This window comes from Maniola jurtina, chromosome 14 (genome assembly GCF_905333055.1).
Source record: "Maniola jurtina chromosome 14, ilManJurt1.1, whole genome shotgun sequence".
Classification (NCBI taxonomy): Eukaryota; Metazoa; Arthropoda; class Insecta; order Lepidoptera; family Nymphalidae; genus Maniola; species Maniola jurtina.
Genome location: NC_060042.1, coordinates 11,487,493 through 11,509,650, shown reverse-complemented (window position 1 = coordinate 11,509,650; position 22,158 = coordinate 11,487,493). Strand labels below are relative to the sequence as shown.

The following is a 22,158-nucleotide window of genomic DNA, read 5'->3' as shown; positions in this document are numbered from 1 at the left end:
CGTCCTACTCGTAGCTCCTAAAGCTTATAGTTTCTTGTGTACCACAGCATTTTCTAAATAAAATCCCTACATCCATACAGTGAACGACAAAACATAGAAACCGCGTTTCTATCAATTAGGTACTTATTATTCGAAAAGTAACAAGCTCACGTCTGTGACTTCAACCAATTACTTAAATCGTAACAGGCTCATGATTGGGTTTATACTGAATGCCATGTAATAGTGGCGCTTCTGTGATTAGCTCAAAGTGTAATTTACGGAGTTTCAATTGGACTAAGTAAGTACGCGAGCGGTAGATTATCATGCATCGCTCATCATAGTAGAGATTTTGAAGTAAGTTTATAGAATACTAGCGACCCGCCCCGGCTTCGCACGGGTGGACATTTATTTTTTCTATTTTTCGGGATAAAATATAGCCTATACGGATTCGGAAGAATCCCTCTAAGTAATGGTAAAAGAAATTTTGAAATCGGTCCAGTAGTTTTTGAGCCTATTCAATACAAACATACAAAAATACAATGGTTTCCTCTTTATAATATTAGTATAGATTTCTATGCTCTATCGTTCACTGCATCCGTACAGATAAATACTCGTACATACACAATCAGATAAAAAACGTAATTCAAGAAAAGAGTGAAGGTGGGTAGTGGGTACTCATAATACAAGAAAGACTCTTTCACCGCGAACCGTGGGAGCAGTCTCTATACAAAAATCAAGTTAGGTACCTCCCATTATACGAATGCAAATTGCTATTGCTGGTATTGTTGGATGAGGTTTTATTTTGTATTCTTGATAATATTATTATTCTTTTAGTTTTTGTTTGGATGTTTGTTGCCATTGTTTATTTGTGTTTATTACCTTGAATGAGGCTTCCGATGGGATTAGTTTTTTTTATTGTTTATGCTTGACTGCCTTTTCGCTTGATAAAATTTTTATTGCTCATTTAAACAATAATTGATTACTTATTGCTCAAGGATTCGCTTATGATGGGAATGCGAGTAAGAATCAAATACCTCCCACGTACCCTTCGCGTCTCTCGGGAGGGATGCGTAAAGGTATTTCCCAACGCTAAAAAAAGGGTGCGGTTAGGATGATTTTGAAATCGTTAATAGTGGCTAGAATTAAAATCGGGGTTTATCTGAAATTACGCTCTTAAAAACAAATTGATTTGTTGACCTTTGTAAGAGTTATACTAGGAACACAAGTTTTGATGAAAGCCTTAGTAGCACTTAGCAGTATTTAAAAAGTTTGTAAGATACATTTAAAATTTTACGTGTTAATCAGTTTACTTGTTATGTTATGCTACTATATTATTATTCAATCAAAATAAACAGCCAAACACTATAACAATTTTATAATCACACTAATATTATAAAGCCGAAAGTTTGTATGTGTGTGTGTGTGTGTGTGTGTGTGTGTGTGTGTGTGTGTGTGTGTGTGTGTGTGTGTGTGTGTGTGTGTGTGTGTGTGTGTATGTTTGTTACTCCTTCATGCAAAAACTACTGGACGGATTTGGCTGAAATTCGGAATGGAGATAGATAATATCCTGGATTAGCACATAAGCTACTTTTTATCCCGGAAAAACAAAGAGTTCCCACGGGATTTCGAAAAACCTAAATCCACGCGGGCGAAGCCGCGGGCATCGGCTAGTAGTGAGATAAATTAAAGCTCTCTACACACCAAAGCCGGCGGGTTAGGTAGTACTGCAGTACGGTTTAACGTGCTTTTAATTAAAAGCTGCTTTTCTTTCATATAAATTCATAGGCGATAAAAAAACGTTCACTCTTGATGCCAACTTTGTTAAGTGTTTTCTTTTAACTGAACTCTATTAAAACACAAAGGTTTAATATCCCTAAAATACTTAGTAAAATAAACTTAACAAAAGGCTGAAATTGCTTTTTTCTTTGTTATAATCAACAATCAAGGAAAGAGCATTCAACCGTTTGGGAGTAATAAATAAAATTTCTTTGAATTTTTTTTCGTCTTCAATTACTCCTTTGGGGTATTGAAGACTACTCAGCCCTGTGATTCAGCCTAATATTATGTTGGTACTTATCTATAAACGGTGAAGGAAAACATCGTGAGGAAACCTGCATGCCTGAGAGTTTTCCATGCTTAATGTTTTCAAAGGACTTCATCTGTGTTGGTGTTAGCTGGCGGGCGTGCTCTGCCTTTTTGGAGTGTTTTTTTTTTTGTTAAAACTGACTGGAAAGCGCTCTAAGGGGGTGCCGTGCGTGTGTCAGTGAGCGCCGGCACAGACAGGGTCCATACTTGTATAGTTTAACTAACTAACTTGTTACAAAGAACTACAAACTGGACATTGGCTAATCTTTGTAAAGCCAGACGAGAGAGAAAAAAATATGTTTTCAAAGATGTGTAAGTATAGTCTACCAATCCGCACTTGGCCAGCGTGGTAGTCTATAGCCAAAATCCTTCTCACTCTGAGGACTGAGAAGACCCGTACTCCGTAGTGAGCCGGCGATGGGCTGATCATGATGATGATGACTTACGGTTATACCTATTACGAAATAGAGTAACTAAGTAGGTACTATAATAGGTAGGTATAACTTGTTTGTTAAATAAACAAACCTGATTCGATCAATCAATAAATAATGAATGTTCTTTAATTACTTTCTTTATGCAACTTGTAAGTCAATTCAGCGAAGGAATGCTGTTATTATGCCGAGAAACATAATCCAACGTCACAGTTCACGCAATTTTACTGCCCTAGTAGAGCGTTATTATCTCAAAATTAAGGAAACAACATAATAACTACTCATAGGTGTTATTACTTATGAAACTTGGACTAATAATTTTATTGTTTCATCGTTCAACTTCTTTAGTACCAAACCTTAACGCAATGCAGTTATCGCTATCCTTGTTTGGATGAAGTTTAAGAGGGGTCTCTCCGTCACTCGCTTCATACAAACGTAGTTCCAATTTCATTTAAATATTAAGCAACCAAAGTCCATGAAATTTTGCAGACATATTCTAGAAACTAATATCTGTGTCTGTGGAGTTTTAGATTTTTCTAAAAATATGCAGTTTTAAAATTACAGGGGCTCAAAGATTTGTATGTGAATTTTTAAGACCGCGTAACTTTGAAATTGAATATTTTAACAGAAATCTGGAAAACCACAAACATGATCTTAGTTTCTAGAATATGTCTGCAAACATGGACTTTGGTTGCTTAATATTCAAATGAAATTGGAACTACGATTGTATGAAGCGAGTGACGGAGAGAGCCCTGTTAACGAATTAACTTTTCAGGGTTCCGTATCCATGAAGGTTCATAAGAAAGCTCAGAGGGTTCACTCGGCGGGCGATGTGGTGACGAGAGCTATGCTTAGAGTTTCTTCATGTGATCAGATCAGAAATAAAGAGTTCCGTAGGAGAACCATGAGTATTGAGTAGATAACCGACGTAGCTCAATGGGTGCGAAGCTGAAGTGGGAATGGGCGACACAGTTCGAAACAACGATACACGTTGGGGTTCCAAGGTGCTCGAATTGTGATCTTGCACCGGGAAGCATAGCGTTGGAAGACCCCTCACTAGGTGGGCAAACGACATCAAACGAGTCGTAGGAAGCCGCTGGATTCAGGCGGCAAGACCGTGGCGTGTGGAGGCGTCTTTACAAGAGACCTATGTCCAGCAGTGGACATCTAGCGGTTGATAAAAATGATGATGATGACCCACGAAGAGTGCCCAGGATCCTATTACTAAGCCTCCTCTATCCGTTCATGTGTCGAAGACACACTGGGAAAATTTCAACTCTCTGCCTACCTATTATTTCTATTGCTGCTATAACAACAAATAAAAAAAAAATCAAGATGGCGAATTTTGAATAACTAGCAAGCTAAAAGTAGGTAGGTACATAGTTTAATATTATCTTGTACAATGGTAAGAACCTACGGAATCCTTCGTGTGCGAGTCCGACTCACACTTGACCTGATTGACTTGTTTTTTTTTATTTTGCCTTTTTGTGGTCATACCCAGATTAATTTTCGCCTGGGTCTCTTTGGGGATTTATAACTTTTAGATTGGCTTCGGTATAGACGGGCCAATTTAGAGAAAAACCTAACCTAGGACAAATTCAAATAAAGTCTGAACTTTTGCTGGAATTTGTCCATGTCAAATGTCAAACATCTAGCGGAGGGCTGCAAGCGTATGATATCGTAGAAGCCGAGTGTAAGTCGTTAAGAGGGCTCTCTCCGTCACTCGTTTCATACAATCGTAGTTCCAATTTCATTTGAATATTAAGCAACCAAAGTCCATGAAATTTTGCAGACATATTCTAGAAACTAATATCTATGTCTGTGGTTTTCCAGATTTCTGTTAAAATATTCGGTTTCAAAGTTACGCGGTCTTAAACATTCACATACAAATCTTTGAGCCCCTGTAATTTTAAAACTACATATTTTTAGAAAAATCTAAAACACCACAGACACAGATATTAGTTTCTAGAATATGTCTGCAAAATTTCATGGACTTTGGTTGCTTAATATTCAAATGAAATTGGAACTACGATTGTATGAAACGAGTGACGGAGAGAGCCCTGTTAATAGGATCTTGTCTCTTGATATAAAATGCAAATTCCCTTTCAGGTTCAGAAAAATTCGAAAATTCGTGGCGGTTTCTGTAGTGCTGTAAATGTTCTGATCACAACTAAATATTAGAGTATTAGCGTCTTCCTTTTACTAATGTAATACGGAAAGGACAGACACAGTTTGACAGTTTTCTGTCAAAACTCGTGACTTTAGGTGTCACTAGTACCTGCACTTTAGTTGCACTAAAATTTAGTCTTTAATTTAAAATTCGTCTTCCGTCCTTTTTTAGCAATATTAAAAAGAAAAAGGACATCAGAATCGACGCCATTAATCACTTAAGGTTAAAATTAGTTAAAACACCTGTGCTCACTTGCTCGCTTACTCTATATTTATATAAAAAAAGTTGACCGAGCGTCAAGTTGCCAAAAATAAGAAACTGGTCAAATGCGTGTCAAAACTCAAAACACGCATAAGGTAAGATTTCGTGGCCATTGCAGAATAGCCATGATCATAACCTCTTTAAACGGTGGTTTCCTTCCCAATCGAGCGCCAAGTTGCCAAAAATAAAAAACTGGTCAAATGCGTGTCAAAACTCAAAACACGCATAAGGTAAGATTTCGTGGCCATTGCAGAATAGCCACGATCATTATCTCTTTAAACGGTGGTTTCCTTCCCAAAAAACTGCCTAAGAAACCTCAAAAAGATTTGATATCTATTTAACAAAGTTCACTCGAGGGGATAATCCAATTTTTTTTAGGAACACTCGTTTTTCATGTTCAGGATGAAGTGGTACCTAAGTTTTAATTAGTTTAGGAGCTACAATGCCACAGACAGATACACAGATACACACGTCAAACTTATAACACCCCTCTTTTTGGGTCGGGGGTTAAAAATATAGATTGTTATTGGCAACAAATACAGGAGGTTATTGTAAACAACAAAATTTGGTAAATAAAAGAAATCTAACAGCCAATCAAAAGGATTTCATGATTGCATCCGAGTTTGACACAACAACTTCAATAATTACAACAAGTACTTACTACACTACAATAATAATTGTTATGGCCCCAATACATCAATCACAGGCTTTCAGGTTTTGTAATGCAGTGTGTTCACGTGTTAAATAACAATTAAAAAAATTACTTGGAATAGATATAGAACAAGTGTAAATTAAAAATTTATAACACCCCCGACAAGTGAAGGTTACAGTAACTAGAAAAGAGCTGATAACTTTCAAACGGCTGAACCGATTTTCTTTTATAATGGCTAAGAACACTCTCGATCAAGCCACCTTTCAAACAAAAAAAACTAAATTAAAATCGGTTCATTAGTTTAGGAGCTACGATGCCACAGACAGATACACAGATACACACATACACATCACGTCAAACTTATAACACCCCTCTTTTTTGGTCGGGGGTTAAAAATAGAAAAGCAGTCACGTCATTTTGAATCTAGATAAAGCAATGTTAATGCGAAATTTATTATTGTTTCACGTGATTTTTTCACAATGTATATTGTGTATAAAATAGCAATTACGTCTTTGAGTAAAGGTAGTACAATTAGGATATTATGGTTATCTATTGTTGATGGAGATGCTATCATTATATTCAACTCGTTAATTTTAAGTCTTCACATAGAGCCGATTACAGTTTTAAGTTTTAACTGTAAAATGTTAAACCGATTTCAGCTATACTGGTAAGTGCCAAGCTTATGTCAAGTGCAGGATACCGAATGAGACCTGTTTTACGTGATTTTTTTGTATGAATACAGTTAAAAACCTATAGAGTGACATAAGCTACTTTTTATTTTGGAGTTCCCACGGGGTTTTTACACATAAATCCATGAGGACAAAGTAATTATACAATAAACAGATAAACAGTACCAAATTAATTAGAGTTCAAATTCGTTATCAAACGGACCTGTTTAGTGTTTACACATAAAACGGGTCAATACCCAATACGTAATCAAATAATTACACACTTAAATTAATATTTGAAATATAAAAACAATACGTACTCAAGTAGGACGACGGCGATATGGGAAGCTTCCTGTCCTTCGGCGGGGTACTGTACACAAATGCTTGATTCACGCAACCGCGTGGCTGACTTCCCCACATGTCACTTTCCGAGCCTCTTCGCGTCCGTCTCTGTGTGGTGGGCCCCGTTATCACATTCGCACTCTCCGATTTACCCATACCCTTCAACCTTTTCTTTGTCTTATCCTTCGTCTCCTTTACGGGAGAGTGTATGTGTAATATCGCCGCTGCTTTAGGTGGTATCTTATCTGGAACTAGCAGTTCTTTTGCGGATGCACTTTTTGTCTTCTTGTTAAACAAATCACTGAACTTAGTCTTCTCCACCCGCCTGTGTCGTTGGGGTTTCAATGTGAGGTCGATGTCGCCGCTCTTCTTCCTCGGCTTCGAGAGTTCCTGCTTCCGCTTTGCCATGTTGGGTGTCTTCGGTTTGTAGGTGCCGTCGATGCCCGAGTACGCGACGCTGTAATCCTTCTCTCCGTTGAAGATTTGCGTCAGCACGACGTCGTCTTTGATTCCGTCTACGTGTTCGGTAGCTTCGTCGTCTTTCGCTCGCCAGCGGTTGCCTATCAGTCGTAGGGAAGCGCGGACGGATCGGGAACGTCGTAGGCCTCCTTGCTCCCTCTTGAACTTATCGAGGAGGGTCTCCATAGCCCTACGAGGGGAAGAGGGGCGCGCGGGGCCCTGGGCATCGCACGTCACGATCGACTACGCGCACGCTATTCAGTGGAACGATAGTTACGTGAGTCGTTTTCTTTCCGACGTTCACTCGTAGTGGCGTCGGCCCGATGAATGCTGGCAACGACAATCGAACTTCTGGTAGGGCTCCACACGACCCCGGACCCCCAGAACCCGGTCTTACCTTCCGCGGAGGCGGCTGTCACATAAACTGATCTCATTTGCACAATCTCACGATTTGATAAGATAAGGCGTGCGATACAACTATGTATTTGAAATGTCACCAAGACAGAGATTTGTTTGTATGTGACGTACTTTTAATAAGATACGTGGATATTGTATGTCGATTTGAATAATGCACTGGCCTCGTGATAAAGCTGTGAACTTTCTGACGTGAAGTGGTGTTGGGACGTGATTTATGACGCGGCAGGGCACGCTAGGAACCCAGCTGCGGCCGCAATTTCGAAACTCGATTTTGAATTTACTATTGAGTTAGGATACCAGTCCTTTGTGCTAGATTCACCTACTTTATTGGGTATAGAACATTTATGAAAGTTTTACCTACTTCATGAAAAGTTTATGGGGTTTTTTCAGACTTTTTTTGGAATTCATTCATGTTGAGCACTTTTCAATAAAGGAAAGCATCAGTAAAAGAAAGTAGTGATGTGGTGGATGTATAATCCTGTATGATACAGGAAGCTATTCATCTATACCATTTCACTGAGACAGCTCGTTAGAGTTAGGGTGCAAATTGCGGGTGCGTTGTGGGACAAATCAAAGAACTTTACGTCACTGTCATCCTCACTCAACCCGCACTCTACTCCATGAGCCATCTCAGTCAAACGGTAGGTAGGTACACCTATTATGTCACTGAAGCACTTTTTACTCGACTACAAAGCCAAAAGGAAGAGTTATGATTTTATAGCAATCTATGATGTATTTATGTATGTATGTTTGTATCCAGATTCTGTGTGTTCCACCGTAGCGCCTAAACTACCGGGCTGATTTTGTTCAATGTGGTCTCAATTGATTCGTTGTAAGGCCTGGGTGACATAAGCTATATTTTATACGACAAGTGTAAATTAAAAATTTATAACACCCCCGACGATCCAAAGTATTTGAGTTTTCCAAAACATCATTTTCAAATAAATAATTATGTATTTAGGCAACGTCCATCTTGACAGCTTGACATTTGTCTATTGACATAATATTATGAACCTAACGGTTATCTAACCTTCTTTTCTACAAGAAAACTAGAAAAGAGCTGATAACTCTTAAACGGCTGAACCAATTTTTTTAGATTATAGCTAAGAACACTCTCGATCAAGCCACCTTTCAAACAAAAAAAAACTAAATTAAAATCGGTTCATTCGTTTAGGCGCTACGATGCCACAGACAGATACACAGATACACAGATACACAGATACACAGACACACAGATACACAGATACACACGTCAAACTTATAACACCCCTCTTTTTGGGTCGGGGGTTAAAAAAAATCGACATAATGCATGTTACATCAAAATAGTGGGGATCTCATGAATATAAATTGTATACAAATACATAAAAATATACCAAGTGACAGAAAAACATTTTACTATAATATTTCAGCGTTAATTAAGACGATCGTAGTCGGGTTTAAGTTTTCAACTTTATCTTGTTATAAAAATTATATATATATAGATTTATTTACGTAAGTTTTAAGTGCCTACGCATACTTAAGCTTTTACTAGTTTTTGTTCCTTTCTCATAAAGACATTATATCAAACGACCACGACATTTTATTTGCAACAGTATACTTAAATGGAAAAATGCCTTCTATGCTCTACGTAAGCTGCATAGGGACCGGTTGGCACTGATACTGACATACATAGGACTCGATATAAATCTGAGCTGTTACAATTACCTACCAGAGAAAATATGGTACAACGCGTGTTTTCTAGGCTTTTAGTAAAATTCAATCTAACGACTACTCTAATGTGTACCCTACCCTTTCTTGACAGACACGAAGGACGGACAGACAGACAGACAGACAACATGATCTTATAAGGGTTCCGTTTTTCCTTTTGAGGTACGGAACCCTAAAAAAGTACTTCAAACGTCTATTCAAATATCTATTGATATAATTATCATCTATTGTCTATCAAAGGTAACAGACAATAAAATCCATACTAATATTATAAATGCGAAAGTGTGTCTGTCTGTCTGTCTGTCTGCTACGTTTTCAGACATGGGCAAATTTGGTACAGACATGGGCTACATCCCGGGGAAGGACATAGGCTACTTTTTATCCCGGAAAATCAAAGAGTTCCTGCGGGATTTTAAAAACCCAAATCCACGCGGGCGAAGCCGCGGGCATTCTCTAGTATTTAATAAAAATCATTACAATACGTAAAAATGGCAAAATCAATAAAATCTATATCCCCAGTTAGAACCGCAAAAGTTTAGTTCGGGTATTCCATGATTGTAAAGCTTGAAAGTTGTCAGGTCCATATCCTTTAAATTAGGGGTGAGTTTCAAACCAGTTCTTCAAACTCACGTGGTCAGATTACCTATACGAATGCTTTTTGTATACGATATTGAAATACTTGCGGGACCAATGCTTCCATCCCATTACATCAGGGATTATTTATTATCGTAAAACTTTTACATTAAGGCCTCATTCGCACGAGAACTTTTTTAATGTCCGTTAAAGAAGCGTTCAAATAGAACAAATGCATTCCCAAGTATCTGTTCACACGTCAACGCTTTTTTAACTTGCACTTTGTATTGTCAGCGCAACGCCGGGTTTTAACGCAACGCTTTTTTAACGCTCGTGCGAATGAGGCCTTAGCTATTCGAACTTCGAAATATTAAAGACTAGATGATGTCCGCGACTATTAACGTCCGCGTGGACTTAGGTTTTTAAAAATCTCGTGGGAACTCTTTGATTTTTTTGGAATAAAAGTAGCCTGTACAGTGTACACGAAACTAAGTATGCTTTCGAATATTTTTTGAAAACATTTTCCAGTTGAATTTTGAATGTTTTTTGAAAACATGTTTTTAATTGGTTGGCCACTCAAAATGGTTAACGCCCACTAAGTTTTTGTCTTTGTCATTTGGGATTACGAAACAGACAGAGCCCTATACTAACTTCTCTCCTTGGATAGAACGTACGTGGGCTACGTCGCAGTCAGTCAACATTTGCGATGCAGTTTTGTAAGCAGTTGGATTGCAGTCCAAATGCAGGCCATGTTGACGTTGTGGTCATGATAATAATTATTTATTTACTTGTTTGGTATTAAAATTATTTTCCTTCCTGCTATTGTTAGTGGTTATTTACCTTTGTGTGATGCGATTATGGGCTGGGTAGGTCAATTACATAGTAAACATACTTTGTACGCAACTAAGTAGGTATGGTATTATTTATCGAAACCTATTTAAACCTAGGTATTATGTAAAGTCAGTTAGAAAAGTCCTAACTCACTGACTCGTCAACGCCCCGTCCAAGTCCTTGAACCTAGAAAGCTGAAGTTTGCACGGAAGTTCCCTTTATAATGTAGGTACCTAGACTAGGCATGATGCTGGATTTTTCTAAATTTCACAGTATAGGGAATTAAGATGACTTATAATTTCGATGAGTGAAGCGGTGACAACATAAAACAGTAGGTACCTACCATGACTGACTAACTAACAATAACGTGCTGCCAGCCGGTGGACCTAGAGATTTGAAATTTTGTACAAAGCCTAATCCAACTAGATTTAGAAAATTGAATTTGAATTGCATTATATTCCTTGAGTAGGTCCCCTAGGGCCTAAGGAAGGATTATTAGAACTTCTAAGAAATCTATCAGAATATATATAAAAAAATTAAATCTACGCAGACAAATTCACGGGAATAACCCAGAAGATAGTAGGTACCTGTATTATAGTAGGTTAGACGGTAGCTGGCCTTCTCTAAGGTCACGAAAAAAGTAGCTATAAAAAAATTCCATTTCTCATTTCACTCAGACAAAGGAGTAAAAAGTATAAAGCAAAAATTTTCCTTAGAAATTTTTCGTAACTTCATAATAGAATTAATTACGAAATTACTCAAATTGAAACGGGTGGAGAGTTCATGAAGTAGAAATATCAAAGACCCTAGTATTATTCCCTACTATTCTACTTCTATGCTTTGTAGAGAATCAAGTTGGGAATCAAATATAATTCGCAAGAAAGATTAAAGCGAAATTTACATTAGGTAGGTACGACGTTAGTGGCACGAAATTAGTGTCACGGCATTAATTTCATTATCAATTGCATGTGTAAACGTCTAATTTTATCAATTGCATGTGTAAACGTATAACTTTATCAATTGCATGTGTAAACGTCTAATTTTATCAATTGCATGTGTGAACGGCTAATTTTATCAATTGTATGTGTAAATGTATAATTTCATCAATTGCATGTGTAAACGTCTAATTTTATCAATTGCATGTGTAAATGTATAATTTTATCAATTGCATGTGTAAACGTCTACATTCGCAATGCATTTATTTAAGCCTACAAATAGTTGAAACCTTGTTGTTCATTCAGGCTAAATAGTCAATGGTGTCAACATATTATTAAGTATCTGACCGTGAACCATGTATCGCATGTCATACGAGTGCTGTTTAAACCCTCTTACGTGGACTAATTATATTTATTCAAATTAACCTTTCATTACTCTACACTCATATTTAATTCAATGCCCATTTTATAAATGTTATGAGTAACTTTTGAGGACGCTTTGGAAGCTCGTTTTTTAAATTACGGCATTCAAATATCTGTTCTGTTTACTGATTTATATGATGTACCTAGGATAAGGAACAATAACAATTATATTATTTCATTGTTAATTAATTCATTTGGTCAATATGAATGAAAGGATTTTGGAGAAATTGACTTCAGAGTAGGTATACCTACATATTTAGTAGGAAAGATTTGGAAAAGTTATGATGATTGGTCTTTATGTACTAATCGCGAGTGATTCGATCAAGATCTTCAATATTATACTTAATTTAGAATGGGACCAACTTGCTAATAACGATATCCTTTTAAAAAACGTAGACCAAATCGGTTACGATTTTTAATAAAACTTATTGTCTGAACCAAAAAAAAAATCGTATTTCGGTATCGGTAGGATCGATTTGATAAATCTCCTTTTTTCAGTAGGTTAATAAAATGTTACTACTATTCGATTCGGACATAATAAGCATAGTTATTCGCGTCGTCGAGCCAGGTGCTAAGTTTATTTGAATGGATTATAATTTATACCTAATTACCTACTTATACCCATTGAACTATATTACTAGCTCAATGCTTATACCTACTTTACTTATCTCGTAATCTATGAAGTCCCGTTTATGCTGGTACAGACTTTTGTATTTATTAGAAGGGCTATCTTTGACCTATGATAGGGATCAGCTAACCCCTAAAAATGTCTATAGTTAAGTAAACTCTTATGTGGACTGTATTTGAATTGAGATTGAAAAGTTTCTCAATTCTCTGGACAGATTTTAAAGATCGGTAGGTAACTATTGATTAACGAAAAAAATAATTGTTTATTAAAATAACGATACGGCTAGGTTGGTTAACGTTAATTTCCTTTTTGCCTTGGGACCTAAATGTTAAGGACTTCTAAGATTAATGTGTGTATTTTGAGCAGGTATTGTGTGGATAGTTGTTAGTGTATCTAGGTATCAATTAATTATATTTGTATCAATTGAGATCATAGTTAACAGTGAAGGGGCAAGACCGGGTTCAGAGTATAGAGATTTCGGATTACGAAAAGTGGTTTTTGTTACAGGGTCGAACAAGTCACGATTAAGCAAAACCAATTCTGCTTTAAACAATTGAATTGATTTGTGATTATTTGCTAGGCACTCTAATGTTTATCTACTTTAAGGTGCTAAATTGATATTATGTTCTCAGTAGAAGTTTCTTTCCGAACCGGTTGTCTGTGGTAGTCTTGAGCCGTCATTAGTGACAAAACCGGCCAAGTGCGAGTCAGACTCACTGAGGGTTCCGTACTCGGGTATTTTTTCCAACATTTTGCACGGTAAATTAAAAACTGCATGCATAAAAATCTGTTTTAGAATGTACAGGTAAAGCCCTTTCATATGATACCCCACTTGGTATAGTTGTCTTACTTTGAAAATTGAAACATATTTCAATTTTTTTTTAAATGATGTGACCACAAATTCGCGGGTTTTTAGATTTATTCCTGTACTTGTGCTATAAGACCTACCTACATGCCAAATTTCATGATTCTACGTCAACGGGAAGTACCCTATAGGTTTATTGACAGACACGACGGACAGACAGACAGACAGACAGACAGACAACAAAGTGATCCTATAAGGGTTCCGTTTCTCCTTTTGAGGTACGGAACCCTAAAAATGAATAAATCCATAAATACCTACCTTCCTAGCTATCCTAGCTAGGTATTTATCATTTCAGCTCATTTTCATTTCATTATTCAGTTCACATATTTTTTTTAGTCTCAAACTTTAAGTAATAACCAAAGAGAGTAGTAACACCTTTGTCCTTTTAATTTCATTATTAGTTTATAAGAAGTAAGTAACTAGGTATGTTGTAGAAAATAAGACATAAAAAATAAAAGTTGCGACGTCGGGATGAGATGAAAGTTTTCTCTACCTGAGCTTTTTTTACGTGTTTTATTTAAGTACTTAGCTATAATATCCGACGATAGGTAGATATAGGAGTTAGAACGAGTATTTTTTATCTGAGCTTTTTTACTCGCTAACCTACTTTGCATACCAGTCATAGAAATGTATCAAATATACGTAAGTACCTACATATACGTAAGTACCAACCTACCTAATAATATTTTCTGTGTCATAAATTATACAATTTTTATTTAATAAATATTCGCTTAAATTATTAAAAAATATTAATTACTTAGATAAGTAGTTAGTTACCTACCTGCCTAATTTTTTTTAACCATAAATATCCTTTATTTAAAATATCTACAACTTGTCCGACCCTTACACATCAACCGTTTTCATGTTTTGAATAATAAATGACCAATCGAGCTTTTACCGATTTGAGGTGTCCTTAGATCTAACAATCCAACTGTCAACATAACCACACTTTCACTGTTGCTTTATTTTACCACTTTGTCCGAACACAATTACAAAATATAACACAAATACAACACAATAATCAATATGAATCGATAACACATCTTAAATTAATCGATTCCATTGATAAAACCTATTTTATATTTGAAATTAGAACACCAAACATTCAAAACAATATAACGTTCTCAACTCGCATAAACAACTGTTGTTGGGTGAAGTTGGCTGCGATTCACCATGCTTGCCAACTTTCAGACAATTACAAGCTGTCATTCGCTGCGTATAGGCAACATAACAAAATGGCGGTTATTATTAATATGGCGGATGGCCACAGTCAACGGCCTTTGCGGTCGCATAGTAATGAATGGGGCATACGAACCTGTTTGATTGATGTAATGACTTGCGCTTGCGCAATTTGTGTATTAAAGACAGGACGTTAATATACCCGTCTGCAGTCTGCACAGTTTCAAGGGTAATGATCAGATTGATCCTTGTTAAGGATTTCTTGTTTTATAATAAAACTACCTAGCTGATGCCCGCGACTTCATCCGCGTTGATTATGATTTTTAAAAATCAATTACCAATTCATAACAGACAGTTTCTAAATGCAATCAATTTTGGTGGTCAGGTCGTCTGCATCGTATTGAGGAGTTGGAATCCAATTCTTTTAGGGGCCAATGTTGCAAAGTTTCTCTATCGATAAAGAAAATATTACGCAAATCGGTTTAGAAATCTAGGAGGTTTGTATACTTATATGTACACCGATAGGTAGAGCACAGCTTCATATTTGACAGACACGACAGACAGACAGATTGGCGGACGGACAGTGAAGTGATCCTATAAGGATACCTTCTGTCTTTGGAGATGCGGAAACCTGAAAAGCATAAAATATTATTCCCAAACTAAGCGAAAATTGATATAATTAAATAATCAGCAAAAAGTTGCAGATTAACCTAAAAGTTATTAATTGATATAAAAGAGTTAGTGTGGACGCAAGTGATAACAAAATCAAAATAAAGTAGATAACTCGGCTGGGCATTTGCGAATAAATTATTCAAACTTTGTGAAAACCCGCCTAATTTGTAGAAAGTTGCAAAATAATTTTAATAGGTAATAACGATTACGGTCAATCTTCATTTCACTCCAAAATTTAACTTTGCTCGTAACTCTCGGTTTTGGAACAATATCAAACTGAAAAGTATCTAGTTATGGCCGTCATCTTTGCTCGTGTAAAATTCAGAGCTAGTTTGATTCAGAGAATTTTGGTTTCTGACTGACTTGTTGTTCTTGAATGTTGCTCTTTTCAAATGTTCAATTTAATGGCTATATTCGTAAGGTAATTGTGATAAATATTATTTAACTAAAGCTTTATGGGTTTCAAACGCGCCTAGCCTGAGAAGAAAATACAAAATAAATTGTATGTAGCACAGCCAAGCACAATAGAAGTCGGATAAATAAATAAAAAAGCCATCGCAGTTCCTATGTTTTACACGATAACCAGCCATTGTTCACCTTCCGCGGTGCAAGAACTGTTACATTGTGTTGAAACGACAGTGAAAGCCAGGGAAAAGTGAGTGGAAATCGCGTTAACACGGCATTGAAAACTGTAATTTTATTGCGTAGCAAGTTATTTAAAAAGTTTTCAAAAAATCCTGACTGCGGGTTGCACTGCATTTTTTTAACTTGCACATAAAAGCGCAAAAAATCCGCTATTTTGACTTTTTAAGAATTCACACGCACAAACACACACACACACACTCATACAAGAATTTCATGTAGGTGACACTCGCGCCATCTATGGTACGCGACAGGCAGACATGGCAATGGGGGTATGAAGTGGGGGAACTCCCCTCACAACCGACGTCACCCACGCTATCCTGCACCGGGTTAGCGCGGGGGCTGTACAAGGCACCCCCACTGCGATTGCCATCTCGACCTGTCGCGTACTATAGATAAAAATGATGTTTTCATTTATCAAAATTGGATGAGCCATTGAGTAGTCCACGAGTGGACATAGGAACAGACATACATACATACATATACAGGTCAAACACATAACTCTCCTTTTGGGCTTTGCCCAAACAAAGCTTTGGACAAAGTAGCGAGGAAAAGCTAGTCGCAATAAAAAAATATCCAAATTGCCCCTGCCAAGAATCGAACCCATGACTTTTAACACCAAGGAAGTTGTCATACTGGCTTCTCACGGTGCATGATATTGTGGACGCCCGCGGAACAACCCGCACCGACGGACGCACCAATGGCAAAGTATCGTCGTGGTGGCTGTCCGTGGTCGACGGCCGTGCGTGATAATCCGCAGAAACACACACCGTGGGAAGGCAGTATTACAGTGAAACTCTTTCATTGTCCTAGTCGTAGCAATTCAATAAACTCACGCTAAATTACGATTACAATGTAGCCTTTGTGCGGCACTCTTCCGTGAAGCGTAATTTTTCCCGAAATAATATTTACAAGACCCACATGGCAAGGGCGGGCGACATGTTTTCATATAAGAATTTATCCATATTAATATTATAAATGCGAAATTTCTTTCTTTCTGTCTGTTAGCTTTTCACGGCCCAAGAGTTTAATCGATTTTGAGAAAGGTACAGAGTTAGCTTAAATATCCTGGGGACGGGCATAAGCCCAGCTACTTTTTATCCCGGAAAATCAGAGTCCCCACGGGATTCCTAAAGGCCCATCCGTTTAACCGATTCATATAATATACCTAGAGCTCATTTGCGTCCCGCAAATTGACACATGCAACTTTTTATCCCGGAAAATCAAAGAGTTCTCCGGGATTTTTAGAAAATCCACGCGGACGAAGTCACGGGCATTTTTAAATGCGAAAGTGTCTTTCTGTCTGTTACAATCTGCCTGCTAGCTTTTTACGTCCCATGCGTTAAACCGAACAGATAGCTTGCACCCCAGGGACGAAATAAGCTACTTTTGTCCCAGAAAATCAAAGAGTTCCCACGGGGTTTTAAGAAAACTTAATCCCACATGGAATCCCACAAAGATGGCTTGCATCCTGAATAATACACTTTTTATCCCGGATAGATAGAGTTCCCTTGGGATTAAAAAAACCGAAATCCACGCGAACGAAGTCGCGGATATCATGTAGGTTTATTTATAAGACCTACATGGCAAGGGCGGGCGGCATGTTTTGATATAAGAATTTGTTATTCCATCAAGCTTTCGGATTTTCGGATTTCGCTTTCGTTATCTTCATTTCAATAAGATCAGAATAAGAATAGATTATAACCCAGGGAGACCCCATATTCCTAAAGGATGCAAAATTATAGGAACCACAATATAGCCTTAAGTTTAGATGTACCACATTGTAGGCTTTGGTAGGTAGGGTAAAGTAGAAGAGCTTTTATGACACCTGTATAGTATTTAACTAGAGGATGCCCGCGACTTCGTCCGCGTGGATTTAGGTTTTTAAAGATCCCGTGGGAACTGTTTGATTTTCGGGGATAAAAAGTTGCCTATGTCAATTACAGGGACGCATTTCACAAGCTACCTCGGTACCAAATTTCATACAAATCGGTTAAGCGGATGGGTTTTTGGGAATCCCGTGGGAACTCTTTGATTTTCCGGAATAAAAATAGCTTATGTCCGTCGTCGGGATATAAGCTAACCCTGTACCAAATTTCGTCAGAATTGGTTAAACATGTTGGGCCGTGAAAAGTTAGCAGACAGACAGACACACTTTCGCATTTATAATATTAGTATGGATTAGGTTTGTTCCTTGATAAATAATATATCATCTCACTGCAATAACCATAGAAATCATTACCTTTTAAATATTAGGTAAATTTTTTGGGTACCTTTTTATTTACTTTAATTAAATCTGGCTTAGTTTCAACTTTCAACCCGTGGTTTCAACATAAATTACTCTAAGCTTACTCGTAAATATTTGTGTCAAGTTGAATAATGAAAAGCTTCCGAGAATGCTGCTGCATTTTTGCGCTAGTAAGTAAAAATCGGAGATAGCTTTCTTGAACATAATTTTATTTAAAGCTGTTCTGTAATAATTTAATATTTGAGATTTTCTGTACTGTGACTTCCCTGATGCAGTCAACACTGCGCGGGGCATGACACTTCACATCACACTAATTTTATAAAGGTGAAAGTGTGTGTGTGTGTGTGTGTGTGTGTGTGTGTGTGTGTGTGTGTGTGTGTGTGTGTGTGTGTGTGTGTTTTTGTTACTTTTTCACGCAAAACGCACCTGACGGAAATTTGGCTGAAATTAGGAATGGAGATAGATTATACCCTGGATCAACACATAGGTTTTATCCCGAAAATTGGCTGCGCATCCTTAGCCCGCCAGTGGCAGCTAGTTTTGGATTAACAAACACTGGTGATTTTGCATAAATCATTGCTGGTAGACACTACAGTACATATAATATATTATGTCGATCTACTCTCTACCACACAAAGGACTGAATTATAATCGTAATTTTGCCCGCGTTCAGCGTATTGTTCCAGCCATCAACAATGCGGCAAATTAACAATTGCCCTCGTAACATATAGTTTGCGATTTTGCAGCATAAAAATATTATTTTGCTTTCTCCCTGAGGCATGACTTATGACCTCTTTCCTTTAATCACCACTGGCTGATGCCTCGACTTCGGCTGCGTGGATTTTTATGTCCACGATGACACGTCATTCTACTGATGATTACTCATTGATTTTGGAAGCGCCACCCCTATTCTGAGTGATTTCTTAGATACTACTAAGAAAACACGATTAAGAAAATCCTGTAATTTTGTAAAGTTAGTACATGTATTGTAAATGAAACATCTGACTGCTAGAGTCAATGACCGTTGCGTAGATAGGTACCGCGGAGTCAGTACCGCATCGTAAGGGGGGAATTGACTACGAGTTTGTACGCTATACATAACATTCCGGGTTTGAAAAATACGGCAAATAATGATTGGTTTTGGTGACTGTTTAGATTGTATAGTAATAGCGCTAAGTTTTTGGTAGGATTCCAATTATACCCTGTATAAGGGCTTGTGATGTTAACTCTTCGTTAGCGTGATCCAGGCTTCATAGAGATACCTGTGGTGCCATCTAGATTGTAGTAAGAGCGTTGTAAGTTGCTTTCCCTCTTAGATTTGAATCGCGTTATTTTTGAATGATCCTTTTGCATAAGAGAAGCGTCATCTAGTGTCAATGGGAAGCGACCGACGCAACCTTGAAGTTTTGTATGATTTGTTTGGCTTTCGCGAAAATTCTCAAGGAAATAGCACTTAGTACAATACAGTCAGTTCTACTTAAACGCCCACACTGTATCAGTGAACGAATAAGACAATTGGCACCGATTGTATGTACTTATACGTTACATCATTGTTACTCACTGACTTACTTCAGATGCCCAATTTAAGATATTGCGTCAAGAAATCTAGACCATTTGAGTAAGCGCTAATTAGTTCTACGACTTTTCCCAGTCCTAATTTGATTTCAGAACGGGCGCGGTGGTTGAGTTTTGACTTGATTAATATGAGAGCCACAAGTGGGCTTACATGAAATTAAAAATTATTTTTTTAGGATATGAAAATTTAATACCAATATTTTAGTATGTACACAACAAAAACTGTACCACTTACAATTCAAAAAACCGGCCAAGTACGAGTCGGATTCGCACACGAAAGGTTCCATACCATCGTACAAGATATAACACTATGTAACTTTTAAATTTATTAAATTGCATGGTGGCCATTTTGAAACTATATTATTTGTTGTGTTGTAGGCTATAGCGGCAATAGAAATACACATTCTGTGAAAATTTCAACTATCCACCTATTATGGTTCACGAGATACAGCCCGCTGACAGACGGACGGACGGACGGACAGCGGAGGCTTAGTAATAAGGTCCCGTTGGCAACCTTTGGGAACGGAACCCTAAAAAGACAGGCGGGCAAGAGATAAAAACGCTATAAATGTGTTTGTGGATTCACTCATGCGGAAATGGTCTATTGGGATTATTTTTCCACAAATGCAATCATAGCTCGGTATTAGCGATTTAATTGGAATTTGGATCGGATAACTAGATCAAGTGTTTTATTTCTATTAACCGAGCTTTCACGTACCTACCTTCTTAGTTTTTTTTTCTCTCTCGTCTTTCTTTACAAAGATTAGCCAATGTCAAGTTTGTAGTTATTTGTAACAAGTTAGTTAAACTATACAAGTATGGACCCCGTCTGGCCGGCGCTCTCCGACATACGTAAGGCACCCCCTTAGAGCGCTTTCCAGTCAGTTTTAACAAAAAACACTCCAAAAAGGCAGAGCACGCCCGCCAGCTAACATCAACACACGAAGTCCTACCTACTTAGTATTTCCACATTTTTTTAAATAATAATAGTACTTACCTATTGTTCTTCGTACGTTTTATATCCAATATTGGTATGGATATCCGCGACTACGTACGCGTGGACTATATGAATTCCAAAGCCCTATTGGGTTAAATTTCAAAAATACTTTCTTAGCGGATTCTACGTCATAATCTAGCTATCTGCATGCCTTTCAGCCCGATCCGCCCAGTAGTTTGAACTGTACGTTGATGGATCAGTCAGTCAGTCAGTCAGCTTTTCCTTTTACTTATTTAGATAAGTTTTCGTCTAACATCAAGTCGATGATGAAGAATCGGCTCTGGCGGAATTCCTAGGTTTAATTTTCAGCTGGATCTATTTGTCAGTTTATCACACTAATATTATAAAGGCGAAAGTTTGTATGTGTGTGTGTGTGTATGTTTGTTACTCCTTCACGCAAAAACTACTGGACGGATTGGGCTGAAATTTAGAATGGAGATAGATTATACTCTGGATTAGCACATAGGCTACTTTTTATCCCGGAAAATCAAATAATTCCCACGGAATTTTTAAAAACTACATCCACGCGAACGAAGTCGCGGGCATCAGCTAGTAATTTATAAATTAGTTTAGAACTTATTTCGTGGCAGGCATCGGCTGCGATAGAACTACTTGTGTCTTATAGACAAAGATTAACATCAAGAGATTTAGACACATTTATGTACTCTACCACTGATCTCTATATCTGGTCTTGATAAATCTGTCTCATTTTATAACTTTTTCAAAGTGCGACTATAGGTCTCAGCCTTTCTGCCTGCATCATGATTCTAAGCAGCAAATGAAATTAATTGCTTAGGCGCGTTCTATCTCTATGTAAGCCCAGTTTAACGGTATGGTGTGAATTATTAGCATCTATACTAATAAATAAAATTGGAGTGGGTTATTTGAACGATACCATAACTGAATCACACGTTTTTAAAATTTTTGTCTGTCTGTCTGTCTGTTTGAAAAGGCTAATCTTTGGAACGGCTGAACCGATTTTGACGGGACTTTCACAGGCAAGTAGAGGATTGACCAGGGCGTAACATAGGCTACTTTTTTAACCGACTTTCAAAAAGGGAGTTGTGTTTTTCTACGTATGTACACCGAAATCTCCGAGATTTCTGAACCGATTTGCGTCATTTCTTTTTTAATCGATAGAGAAACTTTGCGACATTGTTTCATAAAAAATTTGGATTCCAACTCCGCATCCTGATGCTGCAGGGGATCTGACCAATCCATGCGGGCGAAGCTGCGGGCATCAGCTAGTTAGTCAATAAAATTATATATTTAAAATGCTGGTTGGTATAAGGTACCTACTTCTTATTTTAACCGGTAAACAAACGCCATATGTCATGTCATTGGACCGTAACTGGAGAGGGGAATGCAGGTGGTCTAACAGTTTGGGAACTGTAATTCCCGATTTTTCCCATACGTATG

At 37.5% G+C, this 22,158-nt stretch overlaps 1 protein-coding gene across 7 annotated transcripts in view; it reads right to left on the bottom strand.

Annotated features, from left to right (window-relative positions):
• LOC123872037 (ankyrin repeat and fibronectin type-III domain-containing protein 1) overlaps positions 1–22,158 on the bottom strand; it is a 217,487-nt gene that overhangs the window by 36,034 nt on the left and 159,295 nt on the right. The window contains exons 1-2 of one of the 7 annotated variants that reach the window (XM_045916159.1): positions 14,325–14,743; positions 6,567–7,471 (exon numbers count right to left, since the gene is read on the bottom strand). The exons of 3 other annotated variants lie outside the window; for them this stretch is intronic. In XM_045916159.1, coding sequence (XP_045772115.1) covers positions 6,567–7,233 — 667 coding nt within the window. In that variant the 5' untranslated portion in view covers positions 7,234–7,471; positions 14,325–14,743. Of the gene's footprint in view, positions 1–6,566; positions 7,798–14,324; positions 14,744–22,158 lie in introns of those variants that run through there. 3 more of the 7 variants (XM_045916158.1, XM_045916165.1, XM_045916161.1) reach the window with 3 other exon arrangements.